This window comes from Dermacentor silvarum, unplaced genomic scaffold, assembly GCF_013339745.2.
Source record: "Dermacentor silvarum isolate Dsil-2018 unplaced genomic scaffold, BIME_Dsil_1.4 Seq468, whole genome shotgun sequence".
In the NCBI taxonomy this organism is placed as follows: Eukaryota; Metazoa; Arthropoda; class Arachnida; order Ixodida; family Ixodidae; genus Dermacentor; species Dermacentor silvarum.
The window spans coordinates 25,542-39,823 of NW_023606281.1; the positions used below are offsets into that span (position 1 = coordinate 25,542).

Genomic DNA, 14,282 nt, shown 5'->3' on the forward strand with positions numbered 1-14,282 from the left:
CGTATTTTTAAGTCGGCCTCAAACTGTCCGGCTACGCGAACCGGTCGAACGGTGCGATTTTTCAAACTGCCGGTACTACCGTACCCTCCTATATAATGTATAGGAGGCTATGGTACTAGTTTGTATGGGTGTTCTGTGGTACTACATGCTGGCACAAGGCATGTTGAAAAGATTTGTAAAGCTGCAACAGAATGACATTCTCTGTGCGCAGCCTCAGAGTGACGGAAACAAATCACAAACTCTATGCACTTGTTTACTAAAGGTCTAAATACTGTATGTAGCTCTAGTACAACGTTAATTTTGCGCTAGTAACAGGAACGTGGGTACACTGTAACTTGGGTGCACAAGCCGCACAAACCGAAACTGGATACCACTGTCCTCCATATCTCACACAGCCGGTTCACTCTCCCGGTGTCGGCGCGTCCATGCAGCTTTGTTTGAGGACCGCGTCGTATTTTGAGCCGAACAATTTCTTTCTCTATGGCTGAACTGTGTTTGGTGTACTTAGTGACGATAGAAGATTAAAGCAGTCTCTTTTTCTTGTCTTAATCAAGTGTGCTACTTCTGTTCTAATGAGATAAACGCAGAAGGCATACAGTCGCCATTCAGCACGCGAAACATGCGCTCCATATGACGCATAGCCTGCCATCTATTAAGAGATAAACTAAACAATTCAAACAAAATAATGCACTAGAATGTTTTAAGTTAGATAAGGAACTTTACCGAAAGATGGCACTACAACGCATATTGGTGATGTCATATTGGTGATTCGCGGGTCATGCACTGAAAATTAGACATGTCTACTATGTCTTGTTCAGTAGTGGCGGCCGAGGCGGTTGAGTCAAGTCAGTTGAACATCGCCTGCACTCGTGTTTGGTACTTTCTCCCAATTATGGCTCAAGAAGACCCGGCTAAGGACCTTAAGGACACTTTGCAAGAAATGTGTTACCAATTGCAAGGTTGGTATGTGACGAGCATCGGCAATATTGCGCTTGATTGTTGAACGCTGTTTATTGCATGATGCTAGCGTCCACTGTAGTTTTCTTTGAATTTCCGTTTAAGTTCGAATACATGTAAATCTGATTTTCTTGTTCTTCAACAAACATATAACAGAGGATTTGGTGCCGCACGAAGTTACTGAAGACTTCATCCTGGAAGCGTTCCTGCGCGACTTTGGTACGTGTGGTGCTTCAGTACAGCGTATGTTGTTTCATCGTTGTTAAGAGAGCTCTTAATCATTTATATATCGTAGTTTATGTGTTGCGAATAATTGAAAACCTGTGCCGACATCTTTTGAATTTCGTAGTGTCAAAATCTACTTGCATCTTAGGCGCAGATTTTTTGTTCGTGTTTTTTTTTTTTTTTTTTTTTTTTTTTTTTTTTTTTTAACCACTGCATTGCATTGAATGACAGATCACTACCTGTAGGATGCCTCTTGCGTCGCTAGTGTTCTTTCCGCATTCATTTGCATTGAATTACGTCGAAACAGTTTTGTAAAGATCCCGTTGTATGAGCTCAGATGCGTTGTACAACAGAAAGCGCGGGAACGGCGTGGCATCGGAGCGTCCATTTTGCTTTTTGCGAGAACCGCGCCGTAATCCGGGCCACTATGTGTTAGATGCGGTAGCGAACCAACTGGTCGTACTGAGCGTGTAATACCTGTGTCACACGGGCATATGGAAGGCCTTCCATGGGTAACTCAAAGGAGTGTCTACACGGCAGATGCCGTTGAGTGGTTCTAGGCGTTTCTCGCAAAATTGTGTGGCGCTGCGGAGTTTTCATGTCACCAAAAGTCCTGCCGACAGCGATATGACAAGCGACGCAATGGAGATGAACACAAGCACGTCGCTGTTGTCGCGTTCGCTTTATTGAATCACTCATATATAGTCATTTTGGTTCCTACACGAGTACGAGCACACTGTACCATGTTCGCAGCGCCATCAGCGACGACTTTAAGCGACGTCTGTAGCAGTTCCCGGTGTGGTTGCCGAAACGCCCGTGTGATGATTGCCATGGCAGCAAATACAGCGTCTGAAACTTTAAGCGACGTCTCCCCGATGAGGGCAGCTTCGCTTTATTAATTTAAGTTGATGTGTTTTACTCTAGCAGCATAAATATTTCTAAAGGTTTTGAACTACAAAATCGCTCTCATGCGGTTTGGGCTTAAGGGGGGACGTGGCTTTGAAAATCAACTTCCTTATTTTTTCATGGATGTTGATTAAAATTGGGACAAATGTTTAGAATGCCTCCCTGATGCTTCCAGAAAAGTTTCAGAGTGATACCTTGAAAAATTTTATTGGGAAGCATTTTTCTCCTTTGAATATTCTGCAACTTTTTATAGGGCCTGGGGAGCTTTAAAACAAAAAAAAAGTCACTGGCCTGCGCGGCACACGCAGCACAGTCACAGCGTAAGCTGGTGGAGCGACTCAAGAGTAGCTCCAATTTCGGCACCACACACACCAGGGTCTTCGAGACGAAGTCTCTTCGCCTCGTTTTGACGAGAACGATCTGAACTGTCCGCCCGGCGTCGACGGCGGGCTGCAGCTTGTAATGCTCTCTGCACAGCAGTCTGCTGAGCCCGATGATGCGTGGTTGTAGCCGCGCACGTAGCTCTGCGATTTGCTTCTTCAGCGGCGGTTCGTGCCTTGCGAGGAGATGCCATAACGTGTACCGAAGAGGTATCCAGAATACGTGGCGCACATCTCACATCGGAACCACGTTGATTGCGCGCCTCGTCTGAATCGCATCTCGTGGTCTGCGCCTCCGCACGCTGCATTTGCAGGCACCTTAACTAGATGGCGCCACCATACTGGCGGAGGCTTAGGGGAAGCTCTTTGTTGTTTGAAGCCAGGACGGGAGTATTGCGGACTAAGATGTCCCGAGTCAAGTACCAAGGTATAGACACGTTGTGCAGTGTGTATGGAGAGGAAGAGGAAATGGCTGAACACCTCATACTTTTCTGTTAAGGGCTTAACCTTATAGTGCAAAGCAACGGGGCGGATTTTTTCAAAGCACTACAGGGTTTAGGGAAAGTGGAGGCAAAATAGACTTTAAGCGGGTAGAAATAACCAAACGGGGGCTATCTGATTGGTGGCTAAAATCAAGGCAAAGTACAAAACATGTTAATAGTCACGGCTAGGTGGCGTATGTCACCGCCCGATTTGAAGGGCTCAACCTCATCCATCCAGGCTGGGGATCGCGTTTTTTTTTTTTTTTTTTTTTTTGTAATTGTGCACCTCGTCTGAATGGCATCTGGTCGCCTGCGTACGCTGCGTTTGCAGGAGCCTTAACTAGATGGTGCCACCGTACTGGCAGAGGCTCGGATCGTCTGCGCCTGCTTTAAAGGGCATTTTTCCGGTTCCCAATAGAAAGCGCTTTCGTGGCTCAGCGGTAGAGTATCTGGCTCCCACGCAGCAAGCGCGGGTTCGATCCCGGCGGGAACCGGGTACCTTTTTCGCATTTCCAGCGATAGCGCTTACGCTATGGCGAACCGAAACGGCTATTGGAATGAGCCCATAACAGCTTGCGCTGTAAAAACACGATGGAAGGCTCGTTTAAATATTGACTGCCTAGATAAATGCGTGCTGAAGGTAGTGACAGTCTTGCTTTTTTTTTTTTTTTTCGCTACACAATTTTTTTGGAGTGGCATTTTTTATGTTACCTTCGCATCAAGCACATTTTGAGAAAAACGAATAGCCACGTCACAATTTTATAAAAAGTCAAGATAAAAAAGTGAGACTGTCACGACCTGCACTGTAGCTTAAGGAATGTGGAAAAAAGAAGTAATTACAGGCTAAACGGTAACCAAGAAATCAGCTCCAGAAACTGAGCAGAAAGGCAAAAAAAAAGTTTTCAAAAAAACCTTCAGTTCTTTAGAAGGCTCCAAATTTGTAAGCTTTGGTGTGTTTTGTAGTTTGAAGCTTCTTGGCCATGTGGCCTCTGGTCTGGTGTGCCTTGGTTCCCCCCACCCCATTTTTTTTTAGCATTCTTTACTGCTGCTCTACAAAGAGAATGGTGTCTCGGTTTCAAACCAAGTTAGATGCAGAGCTGTGTGTGGGCATGAATATAGTTCCAATGTTGTGCCTGCAGACTGCCTCATTGATATCAGTCTCCAGTGCAATCAGTGAGGCATTGTTTTCTTTTGGTATAATCGTCCATGTTATTGAATCAAGGCTCTCAGCAGTCTTCCAAGTCATCTTCCATTGACAATGGCTGTGGAGCTTAGGATCAGAGAGTCACTGATAGATAGGCAGCAACGCTGCTGCTAGGTGCTTTGCAGCTTGTACTTTTGAACAACATAAGCCTCACTTCTGCAGCCAGGTGCCTATGCCAGGCCAAGGGGCCTATTGAACAGAGCTCATGATGTGGTTCTATTTCTGAAGGGTTGGTATGATAGATATTGCTACGACATATCGTGACAGTATGATAGAGTCGGCGCGCAAGGTGCCTATGCACGAAATGCCTAGCCGCGGGTACAAGGAGTCTACGCACGATGTGCTTGGTTGCGCACTTGGAGGCGCCGATGCACGAAATGCTTAGCCGTGGGTCCGAGGATTGCGTACGCAATTTGCTTGGACGCGAATTCCGAAACACCGAGTGCTGAAAGGTTTAGCTGCATGTCTGAGGATTCCGTGTGCGAAGTCCGCGTCTCCGATGCTCGGAATGCTTGGTCGCGGGTCTGGGATGTCCACAAACGGAAGCATCGGCCACGCTACTGCGATGTCCGTGTAGCGCCCGTTTTGACACTCATCGAGCTTACGGAGAGTGTCAAAAGATCGCAAGGTGCAAAGACCACAAAGAGCCGAGCAGACGACACCACCACGGAGCGAGCACCAGACCCATGCGAACCGCGATGGAGTCACTTGGCGGGCGCGGCCAATCGGAGACACTGGAACGACCTTCAATCATTTGCTTTTTGTGCGCTTGTTCTGTATAGAGGAGTAGTAATAGTAGTGATTTTATTGAAGAAGAAAATTACGCTTATTTCGGCTGCCCAATATGGAACACGGCGCAGAGTCAGGGGAAGGGGAAAAAGGAGGTAAAGATGTTGAAAGGAAGGGAAGAGAAGGAGAAGCAGCAAGAGTCTCATCCGATCATGAAGGAGGCTGGTGATGGAGGCGGTGGCCTGCTGGGGGCGAGCGCTTAGCGATGGGCGGTGATTCCGTTCAGTTCCACAAACTCCAAAAGGCTATGGAGAGCTCGGAGGTTGGGAGGCGACGGGAGCAGGAGGTAGCTGGTTGTCGCAGAAGGTAGACCCTGTTGTCTGTAGGCAGTGATGACCCTTGAGCGGTCCTGTGCCAGCCCTGGGCAAGCACAGAGAAGGTGCTCGAGGGTCTCGGGGTTGCCGCAACATTCGCAGGCCGGTGAGGTGGAGCGTCCCTTGGCGTGCAGCTGCGCCGCCGTCCAGACACAGCCCGTGCGCAGTCGAAGCAACGTTGCGCCTTCCCTTCTGGTAAGGCCACACTCTGGAAGTGGCCTGGGACCGTTGCCGTTTGCCACTCTGGCATCCGGGTGGACAGTTGTGAGCAGTTTTTTCAGGCACTGCCTTGAAAAATCTGAGGAAGCAACTGCTTGTGTGAGCGGCACTTCAAGATGGTGGGCGGTTTTGGTGAGGGTATCCGCTGCCTCATTACCAGCTATTCCCACATGAGAAGGCAGCCAATGAAATGAGATGGTGACCCCCGCAGCAGCCAATGCTGAGAACTTCGAGCGGAGCAGGGTCCCCGTCAGCCCTGATCGGCGGTGGTTGAGTAGGCTCTGGAGCGCTGACTTTGAGTCGCAGAGCACTGCCACCGGTTGCCCAGGAGGGTCCTCAGCAAGGACATCGGCGGCTAGATGGAGCCCCGCTAGTTCTGCCGCGGTGGAGTTCGCGGCGAAGGGGATCCGACATTGTCTGTTGACCGCCCTAGCCGGGATGGTGCAGGCTGCAGCGGCCGATTCGTTCGCCAGGACTGATCCATCTGGGTAGACCAGCAGACTTCCTTCCAGATCCTCGTGGAGTTTGCAGGCTGCAGCCTGTTGCAGTGCTGCAGCTGGTGTCTGTCGTTTGTGCGCTCCATTGAGCGAGATGTGGACGTCCGCTGGTCGATGGTGTGGTGGAGGCAGCGCAATTGTCACAGGGGGGTCCGTAATCACCTGCTCGTACAGCAGGCACAGACCTCCCATTCGTGAGGACGGCTGGCTGCGGAGTCTAGCCAGCAGGTCTCCGGCATCCGGAGCACGATGAAGGCAGTCATTGTGCCCCAGGGCACATTCAAGCATCCTCAGCGAGAGTGGCCATTCGCCAGCCTCTGCCAGCGTTGCAGCGACCAATGAATACTTTGGGAGCCCCAGGATGCTCCTAACAGCACCTCTGTGCAGACCCTCCAGCTGCTCTCTCCTGGCCGGTGTGAGGTTGACCAATGGAAGCGCATACAAGAGCACGGACGTTGCTGCAGCCTGGTTCAGCCGCAGTGCCCACTTCGTGTTGCAGCCACGGCCATGTTGTTGTAGCTTGCTGACAGCTCCCTGCACGCGGCGCACCTTGGTAGTGGCGGCTTTGGCTGCAGGAATCCACGTGAGCCGGTGGTCAATGGCGAGCCCCAGGTAAGTGACCATTTGCTGCCAAGGTAGGGCACGGCCAGTAATCTTCAGCTGCTTGGTGTAGCGTCGAGCTGAGGCCAGTGGATGAATCAGCATGGCATCGGTCTTGGCTGTGGAGACGGTGAGGCCTATGCTACCAAGGAATGCGGTCACCGCATCTAGTGCCCGTTGTAGCGAGCACCAAATGAATGGCATGGACTTCCTCGGCCCCCGGGTCCACAGTGCCACGTCGTCGGCATAAATGGAGCAGCGAACAGGGAACCGTGGGTCCGCCGGGAGAGATGCGGGTAGGCCCGCGAGAGCCATGTTGAACAGGAAAGGGCTGAGCACCGATCCCTGTGGGACGCCAGTCGTGATATCCCTGGGATTGCTGAGTTCCTGTCCAACGCGCACCCGGAAGGTTCTGCCAGTCAGGAATGCAGAAATGAAGCTTCTGAGGCAGCCGCTCAGGCCGAGGCGGTCTAGGCAGGCCTCGATGACCGCGTGTGGAAGTCCGTCAAAGGCACTCTTGACGTCCAGAAGCACCAACATTGCCACGTCCCCCGTGGCTTTGGCATCCTCCAGGGTGGCCACCACATCGGAAATAGTCTGCCGTGCAGCGTTGGCGCCTGAAGCCTGTCTGCTGCTCCGGGAAGTACTGGAGTTGGGCCGCAATCCACTCTAGGCGTGCCAGTGCCACCCTTTCCATCGCCTTGCAGGCGGCGGAAGTGAGGGACACCGGCCTATATGAGGATAGGGCTATGGCAGGCTTCCAGGATTTCAAGATTGGTGTCACCACTGCAACCAGCCAGCTCTCCGGGAGGACACCAGTGTCCCAGATGGTGTTGAAACACTCGAGGAGCCGCTCCTTCTCGGCATCAGCCAAGTTGTGCAGCATTTGGAATGTGATTCTGTCAGCTCCCCGGAGCACTGCGTCGCCTGGTCTGATCGAGTGCCGCCTTCAACTCGTACACGCGGATTGGTTCGCTGCACAGTGCCTCTATTTGTGCAGCCACCAAGTCCGCATGATGGCAGGAGGATGGGATTGATAGGGCGGCTGCCTCTGGAGGTGGTGCCTGCAGGGCTGGGGGTCTGGCCGCGAACTGGTCCGCGAGAAGCTCGGCCAGGTTACCCGTGCTGATGCCCATGGGGACCGCCACGGACAGTACCTGGCGATTTGCACAGGGCGCCAACAGGAGTGACGTCAGAAGGCGCCAGGCGCCTGCAGACGGCGTCTATACGGCGGAACGCTGTCCAGTGTTCCGGTCGAGAGGTGCGCAGTGCTATGCGCTCTGCGCGGCGCCTTGCGGCTCACAGTTTTAGGTGCTGGATGTCCGGGACTGGCTGGCCCACCTGAGCCGTGAAACGGATGGTGGCCGCTTTTGCACTGTCTGCTACCAGCTGGAGAAAGGTCCCGGAGTCAGCATCTTTCTGGCAGTGCTTGCGAAACGCCCTCCAGTCGACAGTGAGGCACTTCCTACTCCTAGCGGTCTTGCCTCTGAACGGGTTGAGCAGGAGGGGAAAATGGTCCGACCCCCAGCTGTCCGGAAGCGGTGCCCACGTGTAGTTACAGCCCTCCGTTGCCAGGCTGACATCGATGGCGATTAGGACCACCTGCGCCGTGCGACGAATGAATGTGGGTGCTCCGGTGTTGAGAATTGACAGGCCTAGTTGGTTCACGACGTGCCACAGTCCTTGGCCACGTGGGCAGCAACGGCGGCTTCCCCAGGCGGTGTGGTGGGCATTGACATCCCCGCAGAGGAGGAAGTCTTTCCCGAGGCGTTGGGCCAATGGCAGGAGGCTGGCTGGGTTCCATGGCCGGCTTGGCCGGACATAGATTCTGGCCACAGTAGTGTCAGAGTCACCCAGTCGTACCCGAACAGCACAGCATTCAATAGCACCGCTCAGCATGTCTGCCACGTGGACTTCCGCCAGTGACAATTCTTGCCGCACGTAAATCGCACAGCGTGGTGATCCCTGCTGGTGGCCCTCATCAAGGCAAGGGGCAGACTGGCAGGACTCCCGATTGCAAGAAGTCAGGCTGTTGTAACCCACGTATCCAGGAAGGCGCAGGTTGGCTGCAGCAGCGTAGACCTCCTGCAGAGCAAGCACATCGTACTCGCTCCGCGATAGGTGCATGGAGAGGTCTGCTTGCCGCCGCCGCAACCAGTTTGCGTTCCACTGGAGCACACTCGGGCTCCTGATGCAGGCGGGAGGGGACTAGCCATGTTGACTACTGGGTGGGGGCACGCCACCTGCCTTGAGGCAGATAGAACGCAGCGGTTGGTTGTCTGGAGGCAGCAGGTCGGCGATCGCCCTGAGGAGGAGTTGCAGGTTCTTGTTTTCCTCATCGCTGGTTGACTGAGGAGCCTCCTTCGGGGACGGCCCTAGCTTGATGCTGCCCCGCTTCTTTGTGCCTGCCTGTTGTACATGCTGCTGCAAGCGGGGTTGAGGGTGGTTGGTAGAGGTCGTGGCCTCCTTGTCAGGAGCACCGAGAGGAGCAAGCTGAAACGGCAGGTTTGAAGACGGAGAAATGCCCTTTACCAAGAGACCAAGATGGCGGTGCTCAGTTGCGCCGTTTCTATCCGATATATTGTGGCTTTAAAAACGCTGTTCATTCGCGATTTCCGCGAAATTTTTCGCCACCTGGGCTGAAACAACAATTTTTTAGACCACTTCTACGTGGTTTTCAGTGATGATATTTCGGAATGAGATAGAATAAAGAGTTATATGTAGACACTGAAACTGTGATTTTCAAAAAATCAATTTTTGGCCATTTTTCGCGATGCGAAAACTAGGTCTCCCCTTAAGGTCTAATAATATAGTGAAAAAGTTAATATAACTTAGTTTATTTAGCACATAACTGTAATTTACTGCTCATCTAGAGGCGGCCAATCTGATGACAATATAGCAGTAAACCGCTGCTGCCAAAATCTTGCTGCACTGCAGAACAACGGAATGATAGTGCAGATTTAGCATGCCACCATCATAGGGACATCGTGCTGTTGCCAAAGTTAAGGAGATAACGATTTATATTGCTAAAATTTTTAAAATTTAGTGTAGTTAAAAAAAAGGGCACCCGGTAGAAATGGAATGATAATGACACTTTCCTAATGTCTTTAGAAGATGTATCCCACTTCACCCATCAGTGTTCTTATTTAACAAACTTGTATTCTTTTTAAGCGATTTGTTTTAACATCATAGGTTACAGCCGGCCCATATAGATGACTTCCCATTTCCAGCCTTCCACAAGGCTAGCTTGCACTTCTAATGCAATGGCAATTTCAGTGTCCCTGTCATGGCAGATCCACTGTTTATGAAGGTACACAATGTTTACCTTAGTGTATATAAACATTTTTATCACAGCCATTTATACCCACTTTTTGTAATGTTTTAGCTTTTCACATGTCATATTAGTTGTCATCACCAAGATAACCAAAACTGTGGCATATGGTATTATCCCATATGCCACAGTTTTGGTTATCTAGAATTTTTTTTTTTTTTTTTAATACTGTGGCCAATGCTTGGGACATATAAAAATTATACCAGCATTCTTGAACTTTTTATGCGCTTCATACACCAAATAACATAGACCTGGCATTCTATAACTACTGCAATCTTTGTGCCATTAAGCACTACCAATAATATTATTATTCTTCAGTCATTTACCACTGGAGTTGCCACGGTGAAGCCATGAAATGCATAAACAAACATCCCAAGTAACATGAGTAGCTGTCTGGGCACGGCCAGCTAGGTTTGTTTTCCAATAGAGTGGCAAGGTGCACAATACTTGTTTTTGGTGCTAAATGGCACTTAAAATTTTAGTTTATTGCTTACTCCACTACAGGCATTTGTAGGAAGGAGCAAAGCTGTAAGACTCCTGCCTCCACGAGTTTCCTTCCTTGAGCTTACATTTAGTGCAATTAAGTTCTTTCTTGTTCTTGTAAAAATCATAACTGTGCAACACTCAATTTACACAATGTTAGGCTAACAAGCAAAGCATGAAAGAGAAACATTCACTTATGAAAATTTGCATGCCTTGTGTCCTATACTCTATATTTTGGAAGTGGGGTGGCTGCATAAATTGCCCTTGTTTCACTGCCTCACCTACTGCTGAGCTTCAGCAAAATAGTGATTACTTCTCTCTTCTGTGCAGTGTCTGCAGTTAAGAAAGTTGACATCAATAGCAGGAAAATCGGCCTTGCTTTTGCGGAGCTACCATTCCCAAGCCCTTCATCAGTATTTTACCTGATGACCTGTATGAAGGATGCCTGCGTGAAAGTTCTGGTAGTTTTTGCCAAGCTGCCACGATGCAAAGGTAATTATTTTGGTTTGTTCTGGATCACATCGCATCTTCCATCACTTAATAGCTATCCACATATGTAGGAAACTACTAGGCTTTTCTGTTTCTAGCCAAATGTACCTTTGTTAAGCAGATTGCTGTCTCGAATATTTCCAGTGATGATGGTGGCGACAGAAAGATTGCTCTCGGAATTATTAAAATGGTTTTATACCTCAACCCCTGCACAAAAGGCACAAGGGACTACTTACTTTTTTTTTTTTTTCTTTCAGAAGACATGGTCGCAAATGTTCTTGGTAAAAATGTGAGGTGTTTTCAAGTGAAACTTTCAGAAGTACTCTGGTGGGAAGTATTTCTCCCACTGCCGAATAGCTGCACTGACAACAACAGATTTGTTTTCATATTCTATAGAGTACAGAACACTTGGGATCCCTTCCTGTGGCTCAGAAAGCAAGAACAAAACTCTTAAGCAGGTTACTTTCTCTGATACTGCCTGAAGCAGGTGTCTGCAACAAGTGGCACCGCGCAGGTCTGGCAAATGCAGTATATTAACTTCTCTACTGCCTTCATGCTGCAGTGCTGGCACATATTTGCAACAAAACGGTATCACAGCAAATTCTTAATTAATGACATTTTTGTCGCTAAGAAAATTTTTTCAAAGCTTTTACGCATGTTCTGAAGCAGCAAATCGCACAAAATGATCCAAGCAGACAGCGCCGCTGAGATAGGCTCAAAGTGGGGAAACACTAGCTTTATTCATACAGCAACAGAGGGCACCACTGCTTTTTGTTCTACAAAATTCTGTAAGATGGTGACACATTCCTGTGGTGGGATTAAAGCTTCCAACAGCCTTGTTACACACACATAGCAGGTGGGAAGTATACTTCCCACTACCCGTAAAAGGGCTAAAGCGTAAATTATATTTTTAAATCTCCGCACAAACCATCTTGAATAATTGAGTTGTATGTGTGTGGTACAACAGTGGACCCCAAGCCTTCGCATCATAGCTGTAGCTAACATTGGTGAAAGACTGAAAAGTGAAGCTATAGAAAACACTAATAGAGGCAGTTGGGTTTTTTTGTCTGGCTGCAGTCAATAAACTCTCGCCTGTATAACAGGCTGGAGGCTCTTGTGACCTTGGTAAGACTAAGAAAACGAACCTCATCCCATACGCGTTATGTAATTCCCCCCCCCCCCCCCCCCCCTTCAAAAAAAAAAAAAATCTAGCAGCCACAATACAACGGTCACAAGAAGGGGGGGGGGGGGGGAGGAGAGAAACAAAAACCCTCCAGAGTATTTTTCTGGGTTTATAGCCATCACTAGCCAACAGCCAAGTCAACTGAAAGTGCAGTTGGTCCATACTACAAGGCCATTTTGTCTCCTCATCAGCACGGCTTTCAAAAGGGTCTATCTACAACCACACAGCTTATTTCGACAGTACACGAGATATTGAGTGTACTTGACCAGTCCGGTCAAATTGACATTCTGTTTTTAGACTTATCGAAAGCCTTCGATAGAGTGCCTCATTTTGAATTTTGGAAAATTATTGTATAAATTAGAGTGTATAGGGTTACCTTTGTACATTATTCAGTGGATTGCCTTGTACCTAGCCGATAGAAAGCAGTTTGTGGAAATTGATCATTGTCCGTCTAGAGCGCTGTCTGTTACCTCGGGCATTCCACAGGGGAGTGTTTTAGGTCCGCTATTGTTTCTCCTTTATGTTAATGATTTGGTGGGCGTAGTGCCTCATGATGTAACCATGAGAATGTTTGCTGATTTGTAAAAGTACTGAAAGTTGGGCGAGTTGGTAACTATTCATCTTGAAACTGCAGCGCGCACACAAGAAACGAGGACAATAAGGCGAAGGTGACAGACAGCGCCTGTCTGTCACCTTCGCCTTATTGTCCTCGTTTCTTGTGTGCGCGCTGCAGTTTCAAGATGTTTGCTGATGATTGTGCTGTTTTTAAGAAAATATCCACAAGTGATCATTCCTTGTTGCAAAAAACTCTTTTGGCAATCGATGATTGGTTTATGCGTTGGGGTATGGCATTGAATTCGGAGAAAACTGTACTACTTTTAGGTGTCACAAAGAAAAAATGTCCTAGTTCTTTTTCTTATCAACTCCATAACCAGCCTGTATTAGAAGTTTCCCATTATAAGTACTTAGGCGTGACTCTAACTAATAAGCTTGCTTGGTCAGAGCATATATTGGACATTGCTTCATCAGCCCTACGGAAGCTATGGTTCCTTAAAAGAAAACTTAAACATGCTCCAGTTTTTACCAAAATGTTAGCTTACAATACATGTATTCGGTCAAAACTAGAGTATGCTGCCGAAGTTTGGGATCCTCATTATAAGAAAGATGTTATGCAACTCGAAAGAGTCCAAAAAAAGGCAATAAGATTTATTTTTGGGAGATATAGAAGGGACGATTCGCCATCCTTATTGATGCAGAAGTACCATGTGCCGACTCCCGAGGCTCGCCGGAAAATTAGTTGTCTTGGTTTTCTTCAAAATTGTCTTGCAGGGAAAACTAAATTAATACTTCCCAATTGTATAAAAACTTTAACTACAAGGACAACTAGACATAGCCATGAATACTCTTTATCGCCAATTTTCGCTAGAACCGATGCACACAAGTACTCTTTTTTCCCACAAACGGTCTCTGAATAGAATTCTTCGCCCCGAAAGGTTTTTAAATCCGCCGATTTTATGAATGAGCTCGAGTCTCACATTGTAATACCCCAATATCGACTGGAGTAATCAACCTCAGCCCATAGTTAGTCAAGAAGAGCCGAATGACTTCATTGACGTTTGTCTTAATTTTAACTTGATCCAAGTTGTATCCGAACCGACACGCGTCGCAGGGGAAGCAGCTAACACTCTGGACCTCATACTGACCACTCATCCAGACAGCGTTAATTTCATTACATGTCTCCGAGAAATCAGCGACCATAAAGTAATTCATGCCAATTTTAACTTCTCACCTGAATTAAAACAAACTTCCCAGAAATCTATTAGGCTCTACGATAAGGGAAACTACGAAGCAATCAACTCCGAACTAACAAACTTTCTGCCGGTCTTTGAAACAACCTATCTTTCCAGAAGTGTAAATAAGAACTGGACTCTTATCAAACATAAAATTATCGAACTAACGAATAAATACATCCCGTCATGCAGTTTTCGAAAGAGTAATCAGAAACCCTGGTTCACAAAGACACTAAAAAGGCTCGAAAACAAGAAAAAACTCACATTTCGCACAGCTAAGCGCCACGCACGCCTACACACGTGGGAAAAGTATTATGAAGCTGAGCATGCATACTTGGCCGCGATCGGAAGTGCTAAGCGCTCATTTTACGAAGTAGAGCTACAAAAAATGATAGTCGATAACCCTAAGAAATTCTGGAAGGTGATAAACCCG

At 48.2% G+C, this 14,282-nt stretch overlaps 1 protein-coding gene across 2 annotated transcripts in view; it reads left to right on the forward strand.

The window, feature by feature from the left end:
* Positions 1-829: 829 nt before the first annotated feature.
* The window catches only part of LOC119435117 (uncharacterized), a 37,942-nt gene continuing 24,489 nt past the window's right edge, over positions 830-14,282 (forward strand). The window contains exons 1-3 of one of the 2 annotated variants that reach the window (XM_049659704.1): positions 830-959; positions 1,114-1,176; positions 10,718-10,891. In XM_049659704.1, the coding sequence (XP_049515661.1) occupies positions 893-959; positions 1,114-1,176; positions 10,718-10,891 (304 nt within the window). In that variant the 5' untranslated portion in view covers positions 830-892. The remainder of the gene's footprint in view (positions 960-1,113; positions 1,177-10,717; positions 10,892-14,282) is intronic. The other variant, XM_037702058.2, reaches the window with a different exon arrangement.